The sequence below is a fragment of the Anoplophora glabripennis genome, unplaced genomic scaffold (assembly GCF_000390285.2).
Source record: "Anoplophora glabripennis isolate ALB-LARVAE unplaced genomic scaffold, Agla_2.0 scaffold364, whole genome shotgun sequence".
NCBI classification, from domain to species: Eukaryota; Metazoa; Arthropoda; class Insecta; order Coleoptera; family Cerambycidae; genus Anoplophora; species Anoplophora glabripennis.
The window spans coordinates 296,501-322,539 of NW_019416465.1; the positions used below are offsets into that span (position 1 = coordinate 296,501).

The window sequence follows — 26,039 nt, forward strand, 5'->3', positions numbered from 1 at the left end:
TAAGTTGTATTCTTTGGTTCAATTTTTTCTACTTGATTATGATTTACCCTGTATAGAACAAAGGGTGGCAATATGGAATTAGCGTCGATAGATGCAACAAATTATTACTTTTTTTACCAGTTTGTTTCTGCAGCAGTGTCCAACGGCTTCTAATCGTCTGGAGTAAGCGCATTAAGTAATTTGGTGTTCGTGTACGATTTTCAACGTGTCACCAAACCGTTTGCTCATACTGGTTGGAGATTTATCTATTGACTGCCACTCCGCGACATGTGCAGTAATTTCGTTAATTCAAGTTGCCTTATATTCGACGCTTGGTTATTTTATGTGAGCTAACTTTTAAGTTAATATTGATTGTACATATTTACTTAGGATTTTTGGCGGATTGCTGTGCAAAGTAATGATTACTGATTACGGCATAGTAGGACACATATTTGGAAGTATGGAAAATAAAAACAAAAAACTTCTACTACTTTAGAATTCCAGTGTAAAATAGCAAACTAAAAAACCATCCTTACAGCCCAACCTCCAGAACAAATAGTCCACAATCGTTCACGCGTAATAAAAAGCAGTTTGCAAACTGTCAGTTTACTGCAGAAATAATGCTAATATGGAAGTCTTTATAAAAGTCATTGTATTGTTTAAAAAAAATGCTTGTTAACTAATACAGTTTTATCAGAATTTAAATTACTTACGACAATAATCTCGGATATAAATAGTTTTATTGATTTTAAGGCTTTCATGGTCCGTGCTGATATTTAAAGTACCATGATTTTTCAGGTTGTTATAGGATGGCTTATGTATCCGGTCGCTAACAGTTACTGTTATGTTTCCATATGTTTCACCGTTCTTTACTGTCAGCATCTTTAGTGGTGACAGCAAAATCTTCAGAACAACAGTTCCCCTGAAGCGGTCTTAGAACCAATGAGAGCTGAAATGACGATCAGGGCTGACCTAGAGTTCTGATAATGTATCCGCCCCCACAAAGCATAGCCCAAGAACAAGTGCAGATCAAAGATTCTTAGCTAAGGTTGAGAAAGAGCAAGGTATGTCTGCACCTGGCGGCGATCATATGCCTATGTCACGGCGTAACAACCCGGAAAACTATCGTACTTTGAATAAATAATTTATCTCATACACAGAACATTCACGAATTACCCCTAGTTGACGCATCATAAATTGAATCTGCAGTTCTTCCCGTTTTTTACGAGTCTATATTTTGACATTTGCTCTGAAAATTAGTTATTTTCTCGACATTTCAGTACGAGTTAAGACAAACACTTGTTTCCATTTAGTTACCGAACCCGACCCACCATATTAATAACATCATGTGCTGTTGTAATATGCATTCTAAAAGTTCAATCTATATTCAAGGTATCTCTGAAAAATTGGTAGTAAACAAGGGCAATAGTTTTAATTGGAAAAATTTTCAAATTAGACAATTTTTTTAAATACTTGACCAGATAATGTTAAAATCGGTAAACATGGAAAGTAGAGAATAACAACAAATTTTGGGAAAATAAGCTAATTCCATATAAAGAAAACTAAAAAATTCGTTTAGTTTGCTAGACGGTGATAAATATATTTTATCCACGACTATTGTATAATGTACCCATTATACGTCTGTTTGCTCGACCTTAATAATAACCACTAATCACGGCAGTGATTAATGAGTCATTAATCACTACTGTCAGATGCTTCCTTAATTTAGCTATAATATTATATTGTTCTGCTACAAACAATCCGTTTTTAAAATTTTATCGTGTATTCAGTGCTGTACATATAAAAAAAAAATAAAAAAGTGAATTTTCCTAGACCGGATTCGAACCCGGGACCCGCGTTTGGAATGGAAAGAGCATGTACACTGAGCCATCAGCGACTTCATTTGTGCGAGTCGTATATCTGTTTCTTAACATACCATGTTTTTCGAAACATTTCAAAAAAACTTCAACAAAAATATTTAGTAGTCGTGGATAAAGTATAGTATTCTACTCCCGTATAATGGGTATTATTCACTCGGTGATTTAGGCCACTCGCCTGCGGCTCGTGGCCGTAAACTTCACCTCGTGAATAATACCCATCATTATACGCTCGTTGAATAATATACTATTAAATCATCCCTTAATTTTTGATAAGTGTTCATTGAATACAGAAAAATGTAATATACAGGGTGTTTCGCATAACAACCGTCATATAACAGGGGACAACCTGAGAAGTTATAGTCCTTGAAATTTCAAATTTTGAAAACAAATCAATATCTCAGTTATACTTAACCTTAGAAAAACCAAATTTGGTACACGATGTGAGTGTACCAAGAGCATTGGCCTAGGTATTTCTCGAGCCTGTCTTTCAACATTGGAAAATGTTTCTCTGTGGGGAATTATACGATTTCGAAATCTCCGATATTCTTCAACACTTCTGTAGTTTCCTTCACAGAAACCTAACACTAATAGTTTGTCAACTTGTTCTCTAAATGAAAACTTCCCGACCATTATCAAAACACTCAGCAAACAATTACTAAATTTTTTTCCTGATCGTCAAGTTTGACGTTTAATTCATAGCCAACTTTTGAATTATCGATGATTTTAAATAACGCAGCTACAATATGTATTTTTTTGAAAACTAACAAGATTACTAAAAGTTTTAGAATTAAGTTCCCCATAAAATAAAGTAATATTTTTTTAAGTCCGGGGTAAAAAATTCTGTCACATTTTAATGGTGCTTCATCTCTTTTCAACCCTTTAAAAGGCTTCATTTGAACTCTACTTACTGTCCCTCAGGTATGCAGCTTAGTACAAAGGTAAGTTGCGTTAATTCACCATATTTTGAGTTCGCCTACATGCCCTTGGTCGGTTCTTATGCGAAACATTCTGTATATTGTTATGTATCTCATATCTGTAGAAGGTAGATAAACAAAATAAAAACACTGTCACACTTAACTTTAAAGCTGACATTTTTTAGGTAAGATATCGCACTTTTAATAAGACAATGATAGAAAAGGAAAAAAATTCCTTCTTAAAAGATCACGAAAAACATCGCCACTCATGTAAACATGTGAATATATATTTCCTGTTTTGACTATAATTATTTTATAAAAATACTCCATAATTATGATTAATTCATGTGTCAACAGTTTAAATCATTTTGTGGTGTTTGATTAAGTTCATAGTACCATACGTACGCAATTTTCTATATACTCAACAGGGGTATAAAATTCAGGGAATGTAATGATGATGATAATAAGGAAGACTTGTATAACTACTACAGTGAAAGGATATTGTTTCTAACTTGCTTAGATTTTCTAAAACCCTTGTCAAAAGACTGCTGTAAATTCATTGAAAATTACGCATAAAAATTTGAATATGAGAACAAGAACAGAGGGTTTCTGTGTCACGTGTTGTAATATTTATCATGCTATCGTGCCGAATTACTTCTTACAATTAGCGTCATACTTATTTATAATTTGATTTATAAAATTAATGTTCTTTTCAATATAGCAAAATACCCAATTAAATAAAAACAAACAAGTCTGGGACATACATCACAGGCATGCCTTCTTGTGACTTCCAGTAGATCCTTTCTTGATCGATATCACCATCCATAAATCACTTAAATGTAACAAAGCAGCTATAAATTCCGCAAAATCCGTTCAACCTGACGGTTATTTTAACGTCATCATTTTATTCACCTCACCTGACAGCAGCTGGCTTCTAAATAACTTACTTCTTTGTTCAAACTCGTTACTATTTTTTTCCTCGAGAACGAGATATTTAATAAGCGGGAGAGATAAAAATCGATAAACACGATTGAAAAGAATTACACCATTAAATCCGAGGTAAGTAATTCGAAATGGACGGTTCATTAAATTTTCTCGCATCTCTGTGTAAAGGGAGAGCCATGTGTTGCTCGGGTTGAATCGTGTTTTAAATACAACGACGGTGATGTATGGCCCTCATTTGTTAGGCCGTCTGGAGGTCTACGGGTGGATGTTGGGGTTAATGTTGGTTTAACGTTGATAAATACAACAGAAAAACGGTTACGGCAATTCGTATTGTTCTTGTGTATATTTGTGGAATTAAAATCGGCGCACATAAAAAATCCCCGTACGCACTATATATCCCAGGCTCTATCCCTTACTTACACAACGAGGGCAATATATTTTTTATTCTACTTTTTTGGTTGGGTTTATTATAATTACTGTATAATGTTCCAAAGTACTACTATTTCAATAAACACATTTTTGCTTAATATTGTTAGAATATACAGGCTGTTACGAATTCGCTTCTCACTACAGGGATCTCGGAAACGGTAAGAGGTACGAAGTAGCTTAAATGGGGGCAAAGTTGCTTAATCGGGGGACCAACATTATGCCTCTTTCATTTCAGCCTTGTTTAAAGTAATACTGAAAAAACAAGAACACTTTCTATTGGTCACGTTTTGCCCTCTATCGAATAGCATAATCAATTTTTATATGTGACGTTTCGTCTCTCCAGGATGATCATCAACTTCATTTTTTTAAAGTACGACCCTAGAAATTTTATTACATTTTTGCAAGCCTTCATGACCCCCAATACTGTACTGCCTTAACCCGAATCAGATTCAGACGTTTTGAATCGAAAAATTCATCTTCAGTGTATTCGTTCCAAATTTATCTAAGTTTTTTGAATTATCGTACACTGTAAGTGTCGTTAGACCCTGTGAATTTCATCTAGTTACCAAAATAAAATATTATCGGAATTTATTATATCTGTAACCGCAACTGTGAAAGAGCATGTCGGATGTATTTGTATGAATATCCTAAAAAAAAATAGATCGGAATTTGTTTGAATTTTGAGCACTTGAGAAGCCTAGAAATAACTATGGACACGGGAATAAAACTCTAATATATTTTTTATTTTAATGCGTGGCGGTAATAGTTTAAATAACTAGATGGATTTCACAGGGTCTAACGACACTTACAGTGTACGATAATTCAATAAACAAAGAAATCTAAATAAAAAATTTAGTTAAATTCGAAACGAATGCCCTGAAGATGAATTTTTCGAGACAAAACGTCTGAATCTGGTTCGGGCTGAGGTAGTACAGTATTGGGGGCCATGAAAACTTGCAAAAAATGTAATCAAATTTCTAGGGTCGTATTTAAAAATGAAGTTATTGATGGTCCCGGAGAGACCACTGACACGTCACATATAAAAATTGATTATGCCATTCGATAGAGGGCAAATATTGGCCATGACGAAATGTTCTTATTTTTTCAATATCGCCTCAAACAAGGCTGAAATTAAAGAAAAACAGATTTCCAAAATTTCGGTTTTTTCCAAATATTTCGAAAACTAATCATGTTAGCTTTGATAGTTTAGAGGCATAATGTTGGGTCCCTGATTACACAACTTTGCTCCCATTTAAACTAGTTTGTATCTCTTACCGTTTTCGAGATCCATGTAGTGAGAAGCAAATTTGTAACAGCCTGTATTTGATACTTTCATACTATACGAAAACTGGTACTGGGAGACTGCTTCTCTTATTTATTAATATAAAGAAAGGCTTTGCTAACTACATTCATAAAATTTTTATAAAACAGTACCTTATTAGGTACTAAAGGAAAAAGGGATTCATATTAAATTACTCAGTAACCTTGATCCAAATTTTAATTTAATAATAAAGCAAACTCTAAACTTTTGAAAAATTAAATCCATGTTATGTTCATAAAGTTTAAAATTCGCCTAAAATTTATGTTATACAGGGTGTTAGTAAATAAGTGCAACAAATTTCAGAGGGTGATTCTACATGAGAAAATAATGGCAGTTTGCTTATAAACGTATGTCCGCAAATGATTCGTTTTCCGAGATACGGGGTGTCAAAGTTTTTCTTAAAAACTGACTATTTAATTTATTGCTCTGAAACCGGTCGAGATGTGCAAATGAAATTCGGTGGGTTTTAAGAGGTAGTTATTGCGCATTTTTTGACACGCAATTAAGAATTTTATGTTCATCATTGGCGCGCGAACGGGTAATAATCTCAATTTTTTTAAAGAAAAAAAATGGTACGCCACTGAGATATTACAAATTAAAATCATGTTTGAATTCCTCGTTCAATTTGTGACAAAAAATCTCTCTTGACTTTTCTTCGTATGGGGCGCCGTTTTGATGCAAAAAAATAAAACATCTTAACACGTATTTTTAATTTCTGTAATACATTAAATAGTAGGCTACTGTCAACATTTGTCTGTTAAATACGAATAATTTTAAGAAATGTCAAATTAGCGTTTCGTCATTATTAATTTATTAAGCTTTTAGTTTGCTATAACATTAGTGTTAATAAGTAATTAATTTTTCTTTTATCGAAAAGAATGGAAAATTTTACAAATGCGGAATTGTCAGACATGCATTTTGTCTATGGTCGAAGTAATGGAAATGGTCGGCAAGCTCGACGATTGTATGCTGAGTTGTATCCAGGACGTAGGGTACCTCATCACACAATATTTGCTCGTCTTCATCAACGTTTGCGCGAAAATGGTTCATTTAAGAAACAAACGGTTGACTGTGGGCGCCCTCGAGAAGTACGAACTGTGCAACTAGAAGAAGCAGTTCTCGAGTTAATTGCGGAGTCACCTGAAACAAGTACTCGAAAAATTGCCAACATATTGAATATAAACAACTTCACAGTATTTAAAATTCTTAAAGAACAGCAATTGTATCCGTTTCATATTGAACGTGTGCAAGCTCTACTACCTAGAGACTTTTTTCCGCGCCTATTTTTTTGCCAATGGATTAAGTAAAGGCAAGGGAGATTTTTTGTCACAAATTGAACGAGGAATTTTTAATTTGTAATATCTCAGTGGCGTACCATTAACATAAAATTATTAATTGCGTGTCAAAAAATGCGCAATAACTACCTCTTAAAACCCACCAAAAATCATTTGCACATCTCGACCGGTTTCAGAGCAATAAATTAAATCGTCAGTTCTTAAGAAAAACTTTGACACCCCGTATCTCGGAAAACAAATCATTTGCAAACATACGTTTATAAGCAAACTACCATTATTTTCTCATGTAGAATCACCCCCTGAAATTTGTCGCACTTATTTACTAACACCCTGTGTAGACTGAATTTTAAATGTATACATGGGTACATATATTTCATTTTTTAGTAGAAAACTTGTTGAGAAGCGTTAACTTTACTATGGCATTTACGCATAACATAATTTGTCTTTTTTGTCCGAGAAACGGTGTTAAATAGTACTTTTAAACTCGTAAATATCTTTTTACGCGATAGGTCAAAGAACTTTTGAAATTTATAGAAAATGTTTATGGTTTCAACTTGCTATTTACATCATCGACAATGGTTTTCGTCAATACTGTATTCAGTTATTCATTCTTAGCTTTTAACTTCAATATTCAATTATTCACATAATTTTCTAGACTAGCGTTATGGTAAACAAATTAGAGTTTTGTAGATCGTTCCATATACAGGGTGTCCCGGTACTTGATACAAAAAAATCGAGTATAAATGAGGTCAAAATAATATCAGTTCTTCACATAAATATTTTTCATATGGACCTTAGTTAACAAGTTTCGGGTCCTCAAAGGTGAAAATTAAAAAGATCGGACAACGATATTTGGAGTCGAATACTTAACTTACTTTAACGTGTTCTTGTTTTATTTTCCTATTTTGTGTTGTGTAAAGTATGTTTGTCTAATTTTGTTCGTGGAAATTACATTAGCAGACAGTAAGATTTTCTAGGCTTTTATTTTAAAAACATGTACGGTTCTAACATAGTAATTATGTCCAAATTAAAAATGAAAAACGAAAAATGGTGGAGGCGCCGCTCGATGTGCACTGTGACATAAAATCACAAATATTTCCTAAACTGTTAATTTTACAGAGTTGAACCAAGAGGATATTATCGGTAGTTTGCGATCGTTATCTATGAAAAAAATTCTGGGTTGTCAAGCTTTGAACATAGTCCGTCCCTGGCGTTCTGGGCATAATAAAGTTTCACTTACATAAAAAACAAGCTGTACACATGTGTGTCGATCACCAAATTTGCATCATGCTGAAGTTAATAGTTTAGAGACTGTAAATAAAAATAACTTTTTAATTTTCAATTTTGAGGGCCCGTAACTTGTTAACGAAGGCCCGTATGAAAAAAAATTATATGAAGAACTGATATTATTTTGACCTCATCTATTTTTATTCCACATTTTTGTATCAAGTACCGGGACACACTGTACATTATGTTTATTTAAATTACATATTGTACATAATCAAAATACATATTTCTTTTTTATTTTTTATTTCAAATTTAATATTGTTGCAGTTGCAGCATTTACTTATCTGGTTTAATTTATTTTTAGTGTGCTGTAAATAGAACCAGTGTTTTCTCTTCTGAGTTTTTAACAGTTATTTTTTTTTCCGTACCTAGCAGAATTTCTCACTTGATAATATGTATGTACATATATAAATATATACCTTTTGGTTTTCGACAAATTATAGGTTTATACTTTAACCATAATTTGACAGGACCGAAATAATTAGAGTTCGGGGTTTTCGTCGGCTAGTCATGGGCGTGTTCGTCGTAAACAAATAAATAAACAGGTAGGTATAAATAAAAATATATATTTTTGCATACTTTATCAGCAAAAGGTGGTTTTTGACCCCTTGGCGCGTTCGACGTTATTAGGCCCGGTACTTTGAGTCTCCGTTAAGCCATGGTTAATTAATCAGATGATTAGACTGTACATGTAACCATTTATTTTATAAAAATATATTCACAGTCTAATCGCCTGATTAGTTAATCAAGTCATAATCGAGACTCAAAGTACCGGGTCTTAGAATATTAAAAGACGCATACACGAAGCAAACGTGAAGCCAATAACTGCCTTTATTACCGGTTTCGTAAGTGGCGCTGTAGCGAAAGGCCGACGCGACGGCTATGATCATCCGACCGAGTCCCGAACTCTAGAAATAATTGGATAGACGGGAATACAAACCGGGTGATTTTTTTAACCCGAAACATCTCGAAAAATAGGCTCTCTATGAAAAAATGTCATTAATCAAAATTTAACCATTAGGTATAGATCCCCCCCCCCCTCTTATAGGTTCCATAGGGGGTATTTTTCCAATCTTATATAGGAACCCCTATTTTTTAATACAGATTCGGATTCTACAGCTTACAGTACAAGGATTTGTCTGAAACATATTTTTCGATTGATGATAGATCGCGTTGTGAACGGTGAAATTCTATTTTTTTTCGATTTCTTTTACTGATAACCTATACCACGTTTTATGTAAATACTCTAAATTCGTAGTCAAAAATGTTTATTCTTTTGCAATTTCGAATATGTAACTGGGAAATTGTTACCTGTATAATTGTAAATTGTGAACAAACGACTTTCAGCGTATAACGCAGAAACAATGACAGTTTTCTGTATTCTTCGGGGTGCTTGATTAAAATGAGTTGTTTCTTAAAGTTATCCCTTTCTTTGAATGTTTATTTTATGTTTTTGCAGTTACAAAAAACACGAAGAAAGAAATAACACAAAGGTTAATTGTACATAATACAATTTTGTAAGAATTATTTCTAACAAAAAGATGATACTTCTAAAACAAAATACATTAATTTGAAAGCATATTTTAATCAAGCCCTCCGATATATCATAAACGAAGGAAATCGCGTTGACCAAGTATCATACAATTACAATAATAGTAGTTTCTTGACAACTCATTTTTCAGTAATTGAAAATTTGAGAAATCAAATTTGTTTTAAGACTAATTTTGATTATTTACAGTGAATACGTGGTATTTTTTATTGCAAATATATATATTACAGAATCGTATCCATAGGTTCTCAGTAAGAGAAATCGAAAGAATTGAATTTCGTTGATTTTGAATTATGAATAACAAAAATGTTTTAGGCAAATGCTACTTTTAGCCGTACAACAAAAACTAGGGGTTATCTACTGCTTCACCTACAAGGAAAGGGGCGATAGAGTAATTAAATTTTGATTATGGACATTTTTTTGCTTATTTTCTCGAGAAATTTAAAGTTTCAGGTTAAAAAAGTCACCTGGTATATTCATGTTAGTTCATGTTAGTGTGTTAATGTGTTGGTTAGTAGTTTCTAAATACAGCAAGTATTTGATTATTAATATAAACGGCTTAATATAATCTTAGTAGTTATTAGTAACAAGTTATATATGTATTATTAATATGGCTGAAAAACTTTGTAGGTTAACAAGTATCACATACTTGTTGTTTCTTTCTATATTTTCTTATACAGGTTCGGAAAGTACCGATGGTCCATCTGCTATTACGTGAGAGCGATAAAGTAAGTCATAGAAATCCATGCGATAGAGAAAGATGTTTATAATGAAAGCGTCTAATAGTCACCGCCCATTTCGCCCTTCCACAAATAAGAAGTGGATCTTATTTGTGGAAGGGCGAAATGGGCGGTGACTATTAGACGCCTTCATTATAGCCATCTTTCTCTATCGCACGGATTTCTATGACTTACTGTATCGCTCTCACGTAACGGCAGATGGACCATCGGTACTTTCCGAACCTGTATTAAATTTTAAAAATACTTACTGGTCCACGCAGTGAGCCGCCGTGATGGCCCAGTTCTCATTCAGCAGCGCTGCCCCGCACTTGTGCAGGTACGTGGAGGTCCTCCACTGCCTCAGGGATATCTGCCAGGGCCACCTGCCGTAAGACGATTTTTCGCCGCCGACGATCCGGGCCTCCGGGTACATCCTCCTGCCGCACACTGTTGCCAACAAAAGAGCAGCGGTTACATTTGCCATTAGAAAATCGAGCAGAGTGCACTCGGACTGATGCACTCCGAAAAATGTAAAATAAACGGGAAAGACCTCTTTGAAATATTCCAATGCGAATTTGGTATATAGGAATGTAACGTAATTCAACATTTATCTGCTGAAAAATTAAAGAATTCAACACGGCCATACTACATTCATCTATAGATAAATTTTTCTTTTGTGGTCTAAAATAATATACACGGTGTTACAAACAATTAAACACAGATTCTTTAGGTAAAAATATTGGGACCATTTCTCATTTAGGCGCTTCATTGTTCAAGATATCAAACTAAATTATAATTAAAAAATATCTTTATTCATGACTCTGTTGTTAGTTACTAAATTGACACTAAAATAAACCAAACCTTAACTCAAAATTTTCTAAGAGGTAAAAAAATATGAAATTAAATAAAGGAAATTCTGATCTAAAAAACTAGATCTTAAATCATAGCAGGAAAAGACCTGCCCCTTTCTTATTTATGATCAAAATTATTTAAAATTTGTGTGACACAAGGCAAAAGTCGGTTCAAAATTGTATAGGCCAGGAAATGTAGAGTTGAACGCGACTTTTTGTTTCGGCAAACTGAATTTATCACTATAGATGCTAAATATTATGTACAATAACATATTAGTTTCCACAGTCATAAAAATGGGGGGAAGGTTGTTTACAAGGTGGTTAATGTATAATTTTTACGTAAATTCATGTTTTTCGCTTATAACTTTTTTCCGTTCATTTCCACGAGAAAATAGTAAAGTACTTTTTTTTCGTCTTCAAAAATATTGATTAGATCAAAAGTTATAAACAGAAGAAGTTTATTTATGACTTTTGAATTAAACATTTATAAACTGCGTTATTATTACCAGAACGTATTGGCATCGCATCCTCTCATTCCTTATCACTGTCTAATAACTCACACGAAATCTGGAATCGGTAAGTTGAATAGTTTACAAGTTATGACCTTATAAACAAATTAACTAATTATTAGTCTGGACGATCCCGAGGATCTTCCACAATCGCACTGATTTTTTTCATGGTAGATTTCATAATAATACATTGAAATCTATCATTTTCTTTTTAATTTCATTGCAACCTGGATTTTTTTAATTTTTTAACCTTAAAATGAAATATACGACGTACGAGCCTGATATAGTTGTATATTATTACATATTCGGAAAGCTTATGAAAAGAGCTTCAAGTTGAAAAAAATCGTCAAAATTCGTTGAAAAACAAAAATATATTACGAAATTTCAAACATATTTTTTTGTGTTTTTTTTTTAAAGTAACTCGACATGGGGCAGCTTTTAGAGTAATCAATATAATAATATTTTTACCTTACTGTAGATTTAGCTTTGTGGTACCACATTTCGAGAGCTAGGTACATTTTAGGAAACATTGGCTTTTTAATAAAAAATATTTAATTTTCTTACAAATTTAGCAAGCGATATGTAACGAACATATTTTTTTTACAGTAAATTTACTGACGTTTCAGAACACAACTGGGTGTTCCCAAAACCCCTACAAAAAATAGAAAGAAACAAAAGACTTTTTGAGGTGTTCTTAGCGACCTCTATTTTTTAGGTAGGCAATAAATAAACTTATGTTCATGTTTGGCTACGTTTTCTACCTTCTTCAGATGAAAATAATATAAATATCGATATAAATCGATATTAAACATTGCATTAGAAAATATAGTTTAAACGGACTTAAAAAGACTTGTTTTTTTTTATTATAATTTAAAACTTTGTAATCACTGATTTGTTTTAAATGCATACTGTTAGATCTTACGTCTTTAGGATTTTTTATTGAAATTTAAATGCAACCAAATTTTGAATTTTCGCGTTTTGGGTAATTCTGAACAATTTTCATTAATAAACTTTTACCTAAAAACATACATAATAAGTGTTTGTTTAGGCATTTCAGATGGATAGGTGGATTAAAGATAGGTATTACATTCGAAATTATATAGAAATTATACTCCGCGGTCGAAATTATAGAGAGTGACTCAGACATAATATAAACACACTATTACCATAATGCGTATAAAATATAAAATGATTTTTATAACGGTTCAATGTTATTAATCTTTGTGCCGCTCGCTACGTACATGCATCGATAGAATCTATAATCGTCTATAGACTGAGTTACACTGAACGTCGATCTATATTCTATCTCTGTCTTTTTCACTTGGTTGGGAATAGGGAAATGCTTTTTTAGTGGGTGTAAACGGACTTGATTTACCTGTCCTGAGACGAGGGGTCTAATTCCATGATTATAATAAATTTATAAATTAAAAAAACACAACTGGGACGTTTTAAAATGCTGTAATAATTAAAATGGATCAAAGTACCGGTTATAGCAAACCGTAAAAAAATATTAGATGTTATGTTTTATTATCTTTTTTCAATATTTTCTATATCTTGTTGCCTTTTACGCCAATGGATATTCGTTCTCGGCACGCTTCATCCCCCTTACTAGTCCAAAAGCTAGCGATGAGTCACTCTCTATAATTTCGACCGCGAAGTATAAGCATTTTATGTTTTAAACTTTAATAACTTACTTAAGTTACTCAAAAATGTAACTTTAAGAATAATCATGTTCGTGATTTACAATATTGATTTACTGATAAGCTTATTAAATTTCTCTGTAAAACAAAGTGACTATTTACGTTTACAATAATAATTGTTGCTTTAACTAAATTATTAAATCTTTCCCGGTTCGTTATGTCGGTCGTCGCCTTCATTAACGACACTGTTTTCCCCCTACAAAGAAATACTGTTTTTCCTAGAATCGCGAGAGAAATTGCGAGTAGGGCAGAAACAACAAAAGAGTCTTACGTAAAACGGAAATGTCGATGCTGGGAGCCTATTTTAAGAGCTGGCGTGAAAACACTCGATGAATAAATTTATTTCCTTGTAGTCAAGATTGCGTGTGGGTACTGCGTTACTTAGAATGACGTCAGTAAAACTGCATAGGACTTTAGGCCTTCAATGGAAAGCTATTTCTAACACGTGAGTTTATTGCGAATGTTGAGTGATTCAATTGAAGTAATTATCGCTAAATATTTACTTTTACAAATTGATGTGTGGCAGGGGAACGAGTATAGAAATTTCCATGTTTATTTTTCAATTTTCTTGAAACCAAATGCGTAGGTCGTTCGATTACAAAAGAGTGCATTAGGAAAAAACGTAATAAATAGTTCGGAGTTTGAATTTTTGCATTTAAGATTACAGAATTTTAAATGGTCAAACCGGGCTTCAATCATTGCCAGATAACTTAACCAGTGTCAGATCCATATTTAGCGCGCCAAAATATTTTGGAATAGAACTTGAATTGGTCCAAATAAATTTCGTCATTCAATGCAAATTTGAATATGCAGTTTTCTAGCGATTTTTTGTATTTTCCTGACGACTAATTGGTTCAACGTATTAAAATACGTAAGATTAAGGCATTATTCGGTCCAAATAATTTTTTTCAAAAGTTTGCTGATGCCCCATTAAGCGGCTCTGGTACGATTTTTTTTGTTTTTCCATCCATTTTTAGAAATTTACTCAAATGTTGTGTGGGTGCTAATGTAAAACTAACTACGGATTCAGATTCGATGCGTATTAAAATAATAGGTACAGTGGCCTAGATATGGGAGATTCAAAATCTATTTCACTATGTACCTGTATTTCAGTGAAAATACCTATAGTAGGATCATATTGGATGCAAAGTAATAAATCATTGCCTGTCAAGGGAATCAGTGCAACACGTTTTAGGGGTTTTGGAAATTGAATAATTTCTTTATGAATTATGGATTAATAGTTATATATTTATGAAGGACAAAATGAAAAACAAAGGCATCTCCTTTGCACATTGGGCGGCAGAGTAACAATACATTTATTACTCCCTTCATCCTCCCTCATATGACTTGTGTCTTGTGTTTGTTGCGGCGGCGCGCGTGCCGGCCCGGCGTGGTCAGTTTCGTTTCGGTTGTATTGGTGCTGCGTGTTTCTCGCTCGCGATATTTGTGAGGTTATAACTGTTATAAGTGCAATTATATTTCGTTCGGGCTGTATGTGTGTTTAGCGATATTATTTGAGAATTTGTGAGTGAAATCATGTTTCTTGTGCTCAGTAACAAAAGTGTTTTTAGTGTTTTATTTGTGTGCTGTGTGTGTGTTTCGGGCTGTTGTTTGTCAATCGTGAATGCTATTATATTTTCTGTGCTAGTGAAGTGAAGTTTTTTGTATTATAATTACTCTGTTGTCGTTATATGGAGAAATGGAGACGGTGCCTGGATGTTCGCAAGCCGGATGTACTGCTGCGGGTACAAAGAAATCTGTATTAAGTTACAGAGAAAAAACGATAATATTAAATGTCTATAACGCTTTAAAAAATGATCATCTCATGAAACTGAAGACTGAAGTAAGCGAATCATCTGTTTTCAAAAATTTAAGAGAGAAGAAAAATGGAGGACACGTTAAGAAACCTAAAAAAGGGGGTGGAAAGAAGAAATTAATATTAAATGAAGATGAGAAAAATGCAGCTCGGCGTACAGTACATAAATCATAGAATTTATATTGTGTTTATAATTTGTTAATATTTCTTGTTTGATAGAAAAATAACTTATTTTGTTGAGATTGATGTTTTCATTTGATAGAATCATATCATAGGATTTATATTTTGTTTTCATTCTGCAAATATTTATAGCATATCTGTTATACAAGGTTTTTGCTTTGAAACTTCGTTTTCCTTATAAAAAGAATCGTAATGGGGTGCAATGAAGGGATCAGTTCACGTCTGGAACCCTGTTCCTACAAAAATCCCTTTATTCTCATAAACTATTTGTTTTAAATGTAATTTATTATAAATCCAATTCGTTATTTAAATTCCAAATATGTACTACATTTTACCTCTGTACGCGCCACTGTTTATTGTTCCCTGCTTTACGATCAAGCTCGCCAAGTCAGTATTTGACATATAACCGACCACTTCGTACACACGATGCACCTGGTCGACTACAGCTAGTACCAGAACACAGTGCGTACGCATCGGTATTTCAGATTTTACATTCAATTTCATTTTAAATTTGAAATGGTTCATCTTACGCTTCCTAAAAATGATGACACGATTTTCCTTTGATAAAAGGCCAACAATTTTTTGTTCTACTTTGCATCGAATACGATCCTACTATAAATCAAATTTTATGATATATTTTGATTTCTTAGAGTTTTTTAAGCGAAAGATAATTTCTTGTTTAACTATGTTTTTTCGTTTTTGATCTATCGCCAAAAACAATTTTATTTTTAGTATTTAACTTGTAACCCTGCAACTCCTAGTTGAACAGGTGTTTATATGGCAATTTACAACGTTTTCGTTGATCTATATTTTTCTGGTTTTTCTATACACGCTGTTAATTATCATGTACATGTATATTATTTACGTTCTTTTTACACAAATTAATTTTTAATGCAAAAACTTGATTCCTAAAATACCTACAATTCGTTACTCGAGGATGTGTTATTGCATCTATTTTATAAATTCTTTATTTACTGATACAACAAATAATTTATTTTTTATTAATATATAAAAAAACAAAACAAAAGAGCACGTGTTATGCGCATATAGACATTTGTTTGTTTTTCAAATAAATCATCATGATCGTGTTAAAATACATTGAAAAAAAGCCGTTTTTCACGAAGTTCCAATCATAAAGAGCTTTAATAGCTTTTTCTTTAATAGTAAGAGAAATACATTACAAGTTACATTACAGTACATTAAAAAAAATGGAAGATCGACATACGAAAATGATAGATTTAACCTCAATTTACAATTAAAGTATCGAAAAAATAAAAGTGCTTTGGTGTCTGTTTTTTAATAGGGAAATCAATATTTTTACGTACATAAATAAAAAATTAAACAATTTTTACTTCTCTGATACCGGAAAGCATAAGGCATATGTGAAATAAATAAATAAATAACAATTGAATCCTCGACTAAACTTAATATTTTCTTGTGCAGTCTCTAGTTTTTTTTATCATACCGCTAAAGCTATAAGCCTCTTTATGACTATTTGGAAATTTTTTTTAATGTACATAAACATGTGTTTCACTAAAATTAAAAAGTTTGTTTTTTTTTTATTAAAGTTATCATCATTAACTTGATAAAATAATTTTTCTGATATTTTCGAAGGCAACTTAGTTATAGTCGAATAAAATTTTCGCATGATGGTCCTGTACAAAACCATTTAACTTATTTTTCCAGAAAAGTTTAGATAATAACTAAGATTATAACAATTTCTGTAAAGTAAGCCCCGGTCAGACTGAACAACGGAAGGACGTCAAGCATAATAGAAAAAGAATCGATTGCACGTTTAATGCCCTCTTTTAAACAATGACGCTTAAAATATCTATTAATTTTGTAACCATTTGTCTAATATGCATAAATATGCATTATTATTAAAATCTGCATATTCCTAAAACAACTTGAATGTCCTACATAATAATTCGCAAGTGTTTTATTTACTTCGCACTGCTAGAAATACCTTGTATTACGTTGAATTACCTTGCAATACCTCGGGCTACTTCGCATTATCTCTAATTATTTGGCATTACCTTGAATTACGTCAAAATACATTCCAATTCTCGTCTTACTCCAAGCTACTTCGCATTATCTCGAATTACATCGCATCTCTAATTAACTGGCATTATTTTGAATTACGTCAATTGCATTGCAATTCTCGTATTGCTCCAAGGTAATTTTCAGCATTTGCGACATTGAGTTTATTTTTGTAAATTATCTAGTTGCTTCAATTTCTAAATGAAAAAAAAACTTGTTATTGAAAAAATAAAACTTGTTTATTTGGTATGGCTGGATTCGGTTTTCTATAAGCTTTTCAACGAGCCCCCTCATGCCTTATGTTTCCATTTGAAAAAAAAGTAGGGGTAGCTGGGGGTTAGGGGGTTGCAGAAAAATTAAATATTATATAACCGAAAGATGTGAAAAAATCAAAATCAGTTAACGTGTTTCGGCGTTTTAAAAAAAAATTAACTCATTCAAAAGATATGAATTTTATTCCGTATTTCCGGCCATCCCTGTATGTATAAGAAAAATTGGGAAATATAAAATTTATGAATATGTGTGGGACGTTCGAATGGATGAATACATTAGCAATATCGATTTTGCACTTATGTATATGAAAGTAGGTAGGTATGTAAATAGAATAAATAAATTGTTAAATTAAATTTAATCTGTGTGAGCTGATCAAAATGCAAATATGCGAGCACTCTTCAAAAAATCAAACAATAATTTTTATCATAATGTTGAAATAACATGAGCAGCTCTCTAGAATATAAGTCCGACAGAATAAATTCGATGTGAAGGTGCATTTCTTGGGTAGCAACATTACGTTTTAAATTTGTATGCTTTGTCTGGCTATGGAATAGAAATAGCTATTCTGTGCTAGCTCAGTTAGTGTATATTGTTATAAAATATGAGTCTGTCGAATTTATGAACAGCAAATGTCACGAGTGCCAATGAAACAATAATGTATAAATTGTTTATTCAATAGTAAGGTAGAAATATACTGCAGTTTCATTTCATGGGAATTCACATAGAGAATGCTGTTAAAAACTAAATGAGCTCGATCGAAAAATTGGGGTTTTATTATATTTTTCGATTATTTCTTATACATAGAGATTTTCGCTTGGCTTTAATAAATAGTAATTGTTTTGCCATTTTGAAATTTGGCTCTGTTTTACTTAATGAATTAACAACAAAATTGGCAGAATTTATGGTCTTGATTTTCCTGTTTATATTTTGTTACTTATCCGTATTTATACAAAATTTTATATTATTTATTTATTTAGTTATTTATTTTTCTTTAACAATTTCTAGTAAATTATCTATATCAAATAAAAAAAAATGATAATAAAGACTACACTCATCTGTGCAAGATTTTTATAGTATATTGATCGCACTTTTGGATGTTTACGTTAATAATTAGCTAAGTATCAATTAATTAAACGCAATATATATTATAAATAATCCTTCTGAAAAACTGATGGTTTGGATACTTTTGAAATAGTCTGTTTTTTCGAGATTCTATAAACAAATATCTTAAAATAGACCAGTCAATATAGGTTTTTTGTGTGACAAAAATACTAAGAGCATACCACCTCTGCCATCATTTAAAAGACAGTCCTTAGATATACTCTGATGCGTTTTCGACTCGCAACTCCCACTAATTAATTTGTTATTAACATTTTAGTGCAAAAAACTTTTTTTTTTTAGTTTTTTGTTTATAAAACCAAAACTACTAGAGCAATCGCAATTCCGCAATTGGATAAGTTGTAGAAAATTAAATTTCGAAGAAAATGAGAGGTCAAACGATTCGATAGGTTAATTAGAACCGATGAAAATCCGGAAAAACCGGCATTTTTTTTTCAAAAATTCATAACTGTTATTTATGAATATTAAGAACTGAAATTTGGCACAGAAGTGGATAATTATATCAACTTTAAGTGTGCAAAAGGCAGGCGCTGTCGGACCATTAGTTTTTGCGCAATAGTATTTTTATCAAGATATAACATTTTTTTATTAGAATATGCATAAAAGAATATCCTTAATAATTTTGCTTTCCATAAATCTACTTCCGACACAACTGTTGACGTTTCTCATTTGATTTGTAATACATTTCAAATCCAATCATTACTAAAGTTATTGTATGAATATTTTTACAATTTTTTATTTTGACAAACTGTTAACGTGTAGCTTGTCCCAAAACATGTTATAGAGTCATATAATTATTCAAATCGAAACCATAAAAAAGTTAAAATTGTGGGTGTTCCAAGAATAGGTGCCAACATTTGAATCAGGCAATTTAACTCATCGAAAGCAACAACCTTGATTTCATCTATTTTTAAAAAATTTTTTGGTTTTTTAGTCAATATAACTTTTTCAAATTTTAATTGTTTGTTAATCGTCACTAAAGTTAGTATAGTTAATAATAAACTAAAAGCACAACCACCAAATGACAACCAATTGGTGCTGTGCTACTAGGTTAACAATTTTTTTTAACTTCATATACGTTACTTAGGTATGTCTTTAATCCAGAGATAGCTCTCAAGCTATTTTAAGGAGTAAAAAATACTAGATAAAAAAATAGGTTGTAAAAATTTATTTTGGAGTACCTAAAGGTTGCTTTTGATATATTGAATGACTGGTTGAAATTTTGGCACTTATTTCTGGGATACCCGTTTATTAAATAATCAGAAACCATCTTTCAAGGGTTTACTTGGTATGCATTAAGTCAGCAGAAATGTGAAGGAATTTTTAGGCTTTAAATTGTGGAGTTGCGACGCAGAAAAAATTAAGTGTACTTAGAGCTCAAGGTAGAATATTTATATTTCACAGGCTTCGCCGCAAAAAGTGCGAATTTCAATTACGTTTTTATGCCCGTAAACATAATTTTGCTAATTACGAGCTGGAATTCTTTAAGCGACGGAGAAACAGTCTCATCCCATAAACGCATTGAAAAACTCTAAGAACAGGTTATTATTTGTAATGGAAGGAGGCAATTCAGTATCGGCAAATCGTTAAAGAATCCTCACTGCACTTAAAATTTTTCACTTGTCATAACCGAACATCGCTAAATTGAACTAAATTATCTTCCAGGCTAGACACACTTTAAACACCACTTGTACACCGAAGACTAAATGCAAAACTTGTTCTACGTTGTTTTATTTTCAGTGTCGAGGTTGTGGCACGACCAATGGTCGGCGATTTACCTTGAGAGTTCAAGAGCCATGCTCTCCAGAGAGTGATTTCTCATTTTGCCGAAGAAATCATCGCCTTTTAAGGCTGATTCACACTGTAGCTGAAGTCACGAGACGCTCACGCTCCGCTGTTAACACAAACAATCGTTGTTACGTGCGACTTAGATATGAATATTCATATTTGGCGCTCAGCTAACGCTTCAATCGGGCTCTTTGACCGCTGCCTTTGTTTAGCCACAGTTTTGAACGAACCCTGAGGGATGCCTCGACCTAGTCATATTCAGCAGCTTTTACACTGCCGTTTCAAAATGTCGTTTCTTCTAAACATGATGTTTATATATAATTCATATTTTTTCTGTTAATATATATACAGGGTGTTCCTAAATATCATGTACATAAGGAAGGGGGTAATTCTTTGGCTTATTTCATGACTAAAAGTTCATATAAACATAGGTCCACAAAACCTTCGTTACCGATCCACAGGGTGTTGAAATTTTAAGATTTTTTTAGTTTTTTTCTCTATAGCTCCCACAGTTTTTGAGATATTTAGCTGAAATTTGGAATATAGGTTACGCTGTAGGGCTAAAAAAATCTTAAAATTTCAACACCCTGTAGATCGGTAACGAAGGGTTTGCGGACCTATGTTTATATGAACTTTTAGTCATGAAATAAGCCAAAGAATTACCCCCTCCCTTATGTACATGATATTTAGGAACATCTTGTATAGAAACAATCCTACGTAAAATGTTTTAAATAAAGATCTCTTTGTAGTGTCTGTTTTTTACGTGATTAGTCTTTGTGAAAGGTGATAATAGAACAGCAAGAATACAAAATATTTCTTTGAATGTTGAATAATATCATGAATGTGTTTTAATATTAATCTTACTTAGACATATCATTTTCAATTGTTAATTTGAATAATTATTTATTATTAGCTGTGTGTATTCAATGCTAGTTGTGGCGTGTAGCCAGCCATAGAGTACTTGTTTCCTGCATTATTAGGAGTCTTGTCTGCGCATATACATAGATAACTTTTGCATACCTATATTTCTGGTATCGAAGAACACATTTTTTTAAATTTATTTGAATTAGCTTGATACTTTTAAGAAGAGTATAGCTTTGGTTATAAACCCACCTTACTGTCTCCTTCATTGTATTCAGATCATTTTTCGGCTGAAGAATCGACGTAGAATGTTACGCATTTTTTATATATTTTCTATTTCTTTAATAAAGTACTCATGAACTTATTGCGAGATTCTTTTAAAGCTATACAGGGGTAATTAAAATACTAGGGCAATCTTTAATGATGGATTTTACGCTATAAATTGAAGAAAATAGTTTCTATAAACATGTGCCTAGTCGTGATTCGTTTCAAGAAGCATTGTTAAAGTTTGATATATAATTTTTTTAAAACTATTGAAAAGTGGCTGTACCGATTTTGTTAAAATTTGACTTGAAGCTTGAATTTTTGTTTCCCCACAAACACATGTGCATCATCCAGGTGTTGTTACGTGAAGTGACGTACTTCAAAGGGTGGACGTAGTTATTTTCGCTTGTTTCTTTTTCTATTATTCTATTTCAATCGCTATTGGAATAGAGTACTAGAGGCTTTATAAAAATGTACTTTTGCTGGGCCGTTTTCGAGATAAATAATAAAATGGTAGATCATATTCGGATTATTGCTAAAAATGTGAAACTATCAAATTATTTTTGAAATTTTTTTTTTAGTGTTAAAGAAACCACATATTTTCATTAATTTTTAACAAACTGTATATCAAAAGCAAAGTTTTTCCTGTCACAATTCCGTCATTAAAGTTTTGCCGAGTATTGTCACTATACCTACTCTGTATTATGGTCATTTGTAATATTCTATTTTATTGTCTAAGTGTGCTGTGTAAGGAGTACCTTGCTTTCTATTTTAAAGGTATTTAATAATCCAAATATACAAAAATTTAAGTTAGAAATTAGTAAGGAAGAACAATATAACGTTCTATAATTTGCTGTTCGAAAATGCTGAATTCCTTGAAATATTGTTCATTTTCTAAGACTATATTTTAGTAGACAAAATTATGCTCTTAAAAAAATTCTGAGTATATTTTGTTTATTCAAGCTCACCGTGTAGACTTATAAGTTATTGAAGATGAAAGGGTTGAAAATCGATTTTTCATTATAACCTTTTAGTTTTTCGTTAAATTTGGAAAATTTTGGGCTTAAGTTATATTATTTGAAGTTTGTAGAACGTAGAAAAAAGTTGTGAGAGAAATAAAACCAAGGGGTGCTAATTTCTTTCATTCAAAGATGACAAAGATGAAAAGAAAGACTACTGCAAAATACCATTCAACTAGTTGTTAACGTGTACCAAAATTCAAATTTCTAAGTTTAACCGTTTTCGTGAAAAAAGATAAAAGCTAATTTTTTCAGCCATTTTGAGATTTGAATATTTTCTCAGGGGGGGGTTGCTCAAATCAAAAAAATATATTGGAAGTACCCTCTTAAAATTACTTTCTAAACACTTCCTTAAAATATTTGCACATCATTATGAAACACCCTGTATATGGTTTTAAATTGCGACACGATTTTGTAATTTTAAATTGAATATTTACGAGATTTTTTCAAATTTAAATGTTCAGAGTTCTGATTTAGCTTACATGAAAAGAAGAAGCGGTACCTCAAGGTCACTTTTCGCCTCTTTCTTACAACTTTTCAGATCCATTTTAATGTGTAACAAAAATCTTCGTATTTTAATATTCATCACCGTTCAATTTTTTAAATACTTACTAGGTATTTTGAAAAAAAAGAAGTATGAAAACGGCTATACTACTGAATACATTAAATATTAACACACTAACCTCTAGTACGATCCTGCCTTAATTTTTATAATTTATTATTCTCGCAGGCTCATTAGCGTCCTTAATCCTGTCGTATACTACTAAGCTGATGTAAGATGCAAGTCAAATAATCGAGGGTCGGCTTCAAGACCCGCCGTATTGCAAAAAACCGCGTAAAGCTTGTCGAGGCATAAGCAGGTATTTATAGGTAATTGCAGCTGATACATCTCCAGCCTGTACATGCCTAAATTGTTCCTTTTTCTGGTATAATTGCCAACAACAATATGGGTCGTAAACGGCTTAACGGAAATGCGAGGTGGGATTTGTACGGGAGCTACTGTGTTATTTATGTGTGTAATACGTAGTTGAGCTTTACATACTACATCTAGCCTTGTAAAATATGGAATGTATTTAATACAGGGCTTTCCACGGTATTTTGCAACATATTGGTCTCTTATTATCAACATTAGAATGTGGCGTCGCTCTTCAAATTTAGAGATATAATAATGAATAAGAATATTTTTCAAGACGCATTAATGTATACGGGGGTCATGCTAAAATTTAGCTCAAGTAGGAATTTATTTTTTTTACACGCGCGTATCATTAAGACATTACCTGTACATATACAGGGTGTCCTGGAAAATGTGAGAAATCTCTCGGGTGCAGACAGAACATGAAAAAAATGACATGAGAAGTCCCTATACATTTTTTTCATACAGGCCCTCCCTCCGGAGATATGTGTCCCTGAAAGACGCCGCCGGAATTCGGTTTTCTTGAAAATAGTGTCTTCGAAACATATTTAGTTTTTTTAGTTTACCAGGGGCGGGCTAAACTTTACAACTTAATGTCTAAATTTTTAATACCCTGTATGATAAAGACTTTAAAATAGTAAATCTGGGTAGCTTCAACCTTCGACTAAAAAAAGGTACTCTTATTTATTTATTGTCGATAAAATGAACCGTTTACGAGAAAAAGAACAATAAACGAATTCATGTTTTATTTTTAATATGATTTCTTATTTTTTTTTTCTCGACAACAAAGTGCGATACGAAAGTCATTCAAACAACAGGAAAGTTTCATTTTAAGATATTTAATGGCAAAATCGATTAATTTAATTCAAAGTAATCCCCTTCCGACTTACTACGCGATTTGCATGATCTAAAAGCATGTCGCTGCCGGGATGTCCTTCAGGATGTCGGTACAAGCCTTTTGGATGGCTTTCATCGCAAATGCATTATTCCGAAAAGGTAGTAGTCGCACGGTACCAAATCAGGCGAATACGGGCAGTGGTTGATAGTTAAAATGCGATTTTTAGTCAAAAAATCGGTCACAAGTGTCGATGCGGATGAGATCGCGCATTATCCTGTAATAAACGCCAACTTCCTTCTGCGCGGCATTCTGGTCGAATATAACGAATATGATGCACCAAACACTTCAAAACCCCAAGATAGAATTGTGCATTAATGGTTTATCCCGGTAGAACAAACTGTTGGAATCGTAAAAGCAGAGCAAGGTTGTCTTCACTTTCGACATCTCCAAACGAGATTTCTTGGGTTTTGGATAGTCTGACGCCTACCACTAGTCACTTTGGCGCTTGGTTTCTGGTTAATATTGAAAACATCACGTTTCATCACCAGCCACAATGTTTTTGTCCTTTTTGGCCTTCGAATGTTGAATTTTTGAGTTTTGAGCAATTATTGGTCGTCAGTCAACTTGTTCGGGACAAACCGTGCGCACACTTTAGGTAGCCCAAATGTTCTCCAAATTGCAATAAATTGAGGTTTTTAAAATAGGTACTAAATTCCAGTTCCATGAATTTTTTGGCTGATCTTTGATGAATTCGTGCACAGCTTTGAATCATCATTTATGTCCCCACGACCATTTTTAAACCGCTTATACAACTCATGAAGTTTGCCACGGGATAAACAATTGTCAACTTTTTTTCGTCAGTTGAAACGTTTTGGTAAAAGTTTTACCAAGTTTAAAACAAAATATAATATTAGCTCTTTGTCCGCTGGCCGCTGCTCATTTTTGTATCGTTGACACAAACGTACTGTCACTTCAGAGACTATAACTCCACTTCTTTTCGTCCAAATGCCATGAAATTTTGACATTATATCAGTGGAGGATCTACCTTACCGACACATATAATGGACAGTTACACTAGAAATACCTCCTGTTTACTTTGGAACGCATCTTATATTTGCAAAATATTTTTTTTCATAATGTAGATACAAGCTGACGTTTTTTTTATTTCAGAAAAAATTAAATTTTATTCGTAGACTTAAACCAATTCAAATTTTAATTTGACACTTACATTCCTTCACAATGTCATAACTTTATAAAAAATGAAAAATTTGAAAAAAATAAAAAACTGTTGCTTGTATTTATAAGTTTATACCTATCAGTTAGGAAAAAAATATTTTGCAATAATATAAGCAACACTTTTCGAGATTCCAGGGTCCGCAACCCCTAATTTTTCATTTCACAAATTTCTTTCGAAAGTAGTATGGGTATGACTACTTCAATTTCCACCAGTTGCCATTGATTTCTGCACACATTTTACTTCATTTACGGAGTTAATTTATTAGTCGACAGATGATCATTATTTGTTTCATCGTCAATATTCTTCTAAGTCT

At 32.4% G+C, this 26,039-nt stretch overlaps 1 protein-coding gene across 1 annotated transcript in view; it reads right to left on the reverse strand.

Annotated features, from left to right (window-relative positions):
* The window catches only part of LOC108911600 (serine proteinase stubble), an 89,597-nt gene that overhangs the window by 13,998 nt on the left and 49,560 nt on the right, over nucleotides 1–26,039 (reverse strand). The window contains exon 4 of the mRNA XM_023454617.1: nucleotides 10,588–10,765. Within this exon, the coding sequence (XP_023310385.1) occupies nucleotides 10,588–10,765 (178 nt within the window). The remainder of the gene's footprint in view (nucleotides 1–10,587; nucleotides 10,766–26,039) is intronic.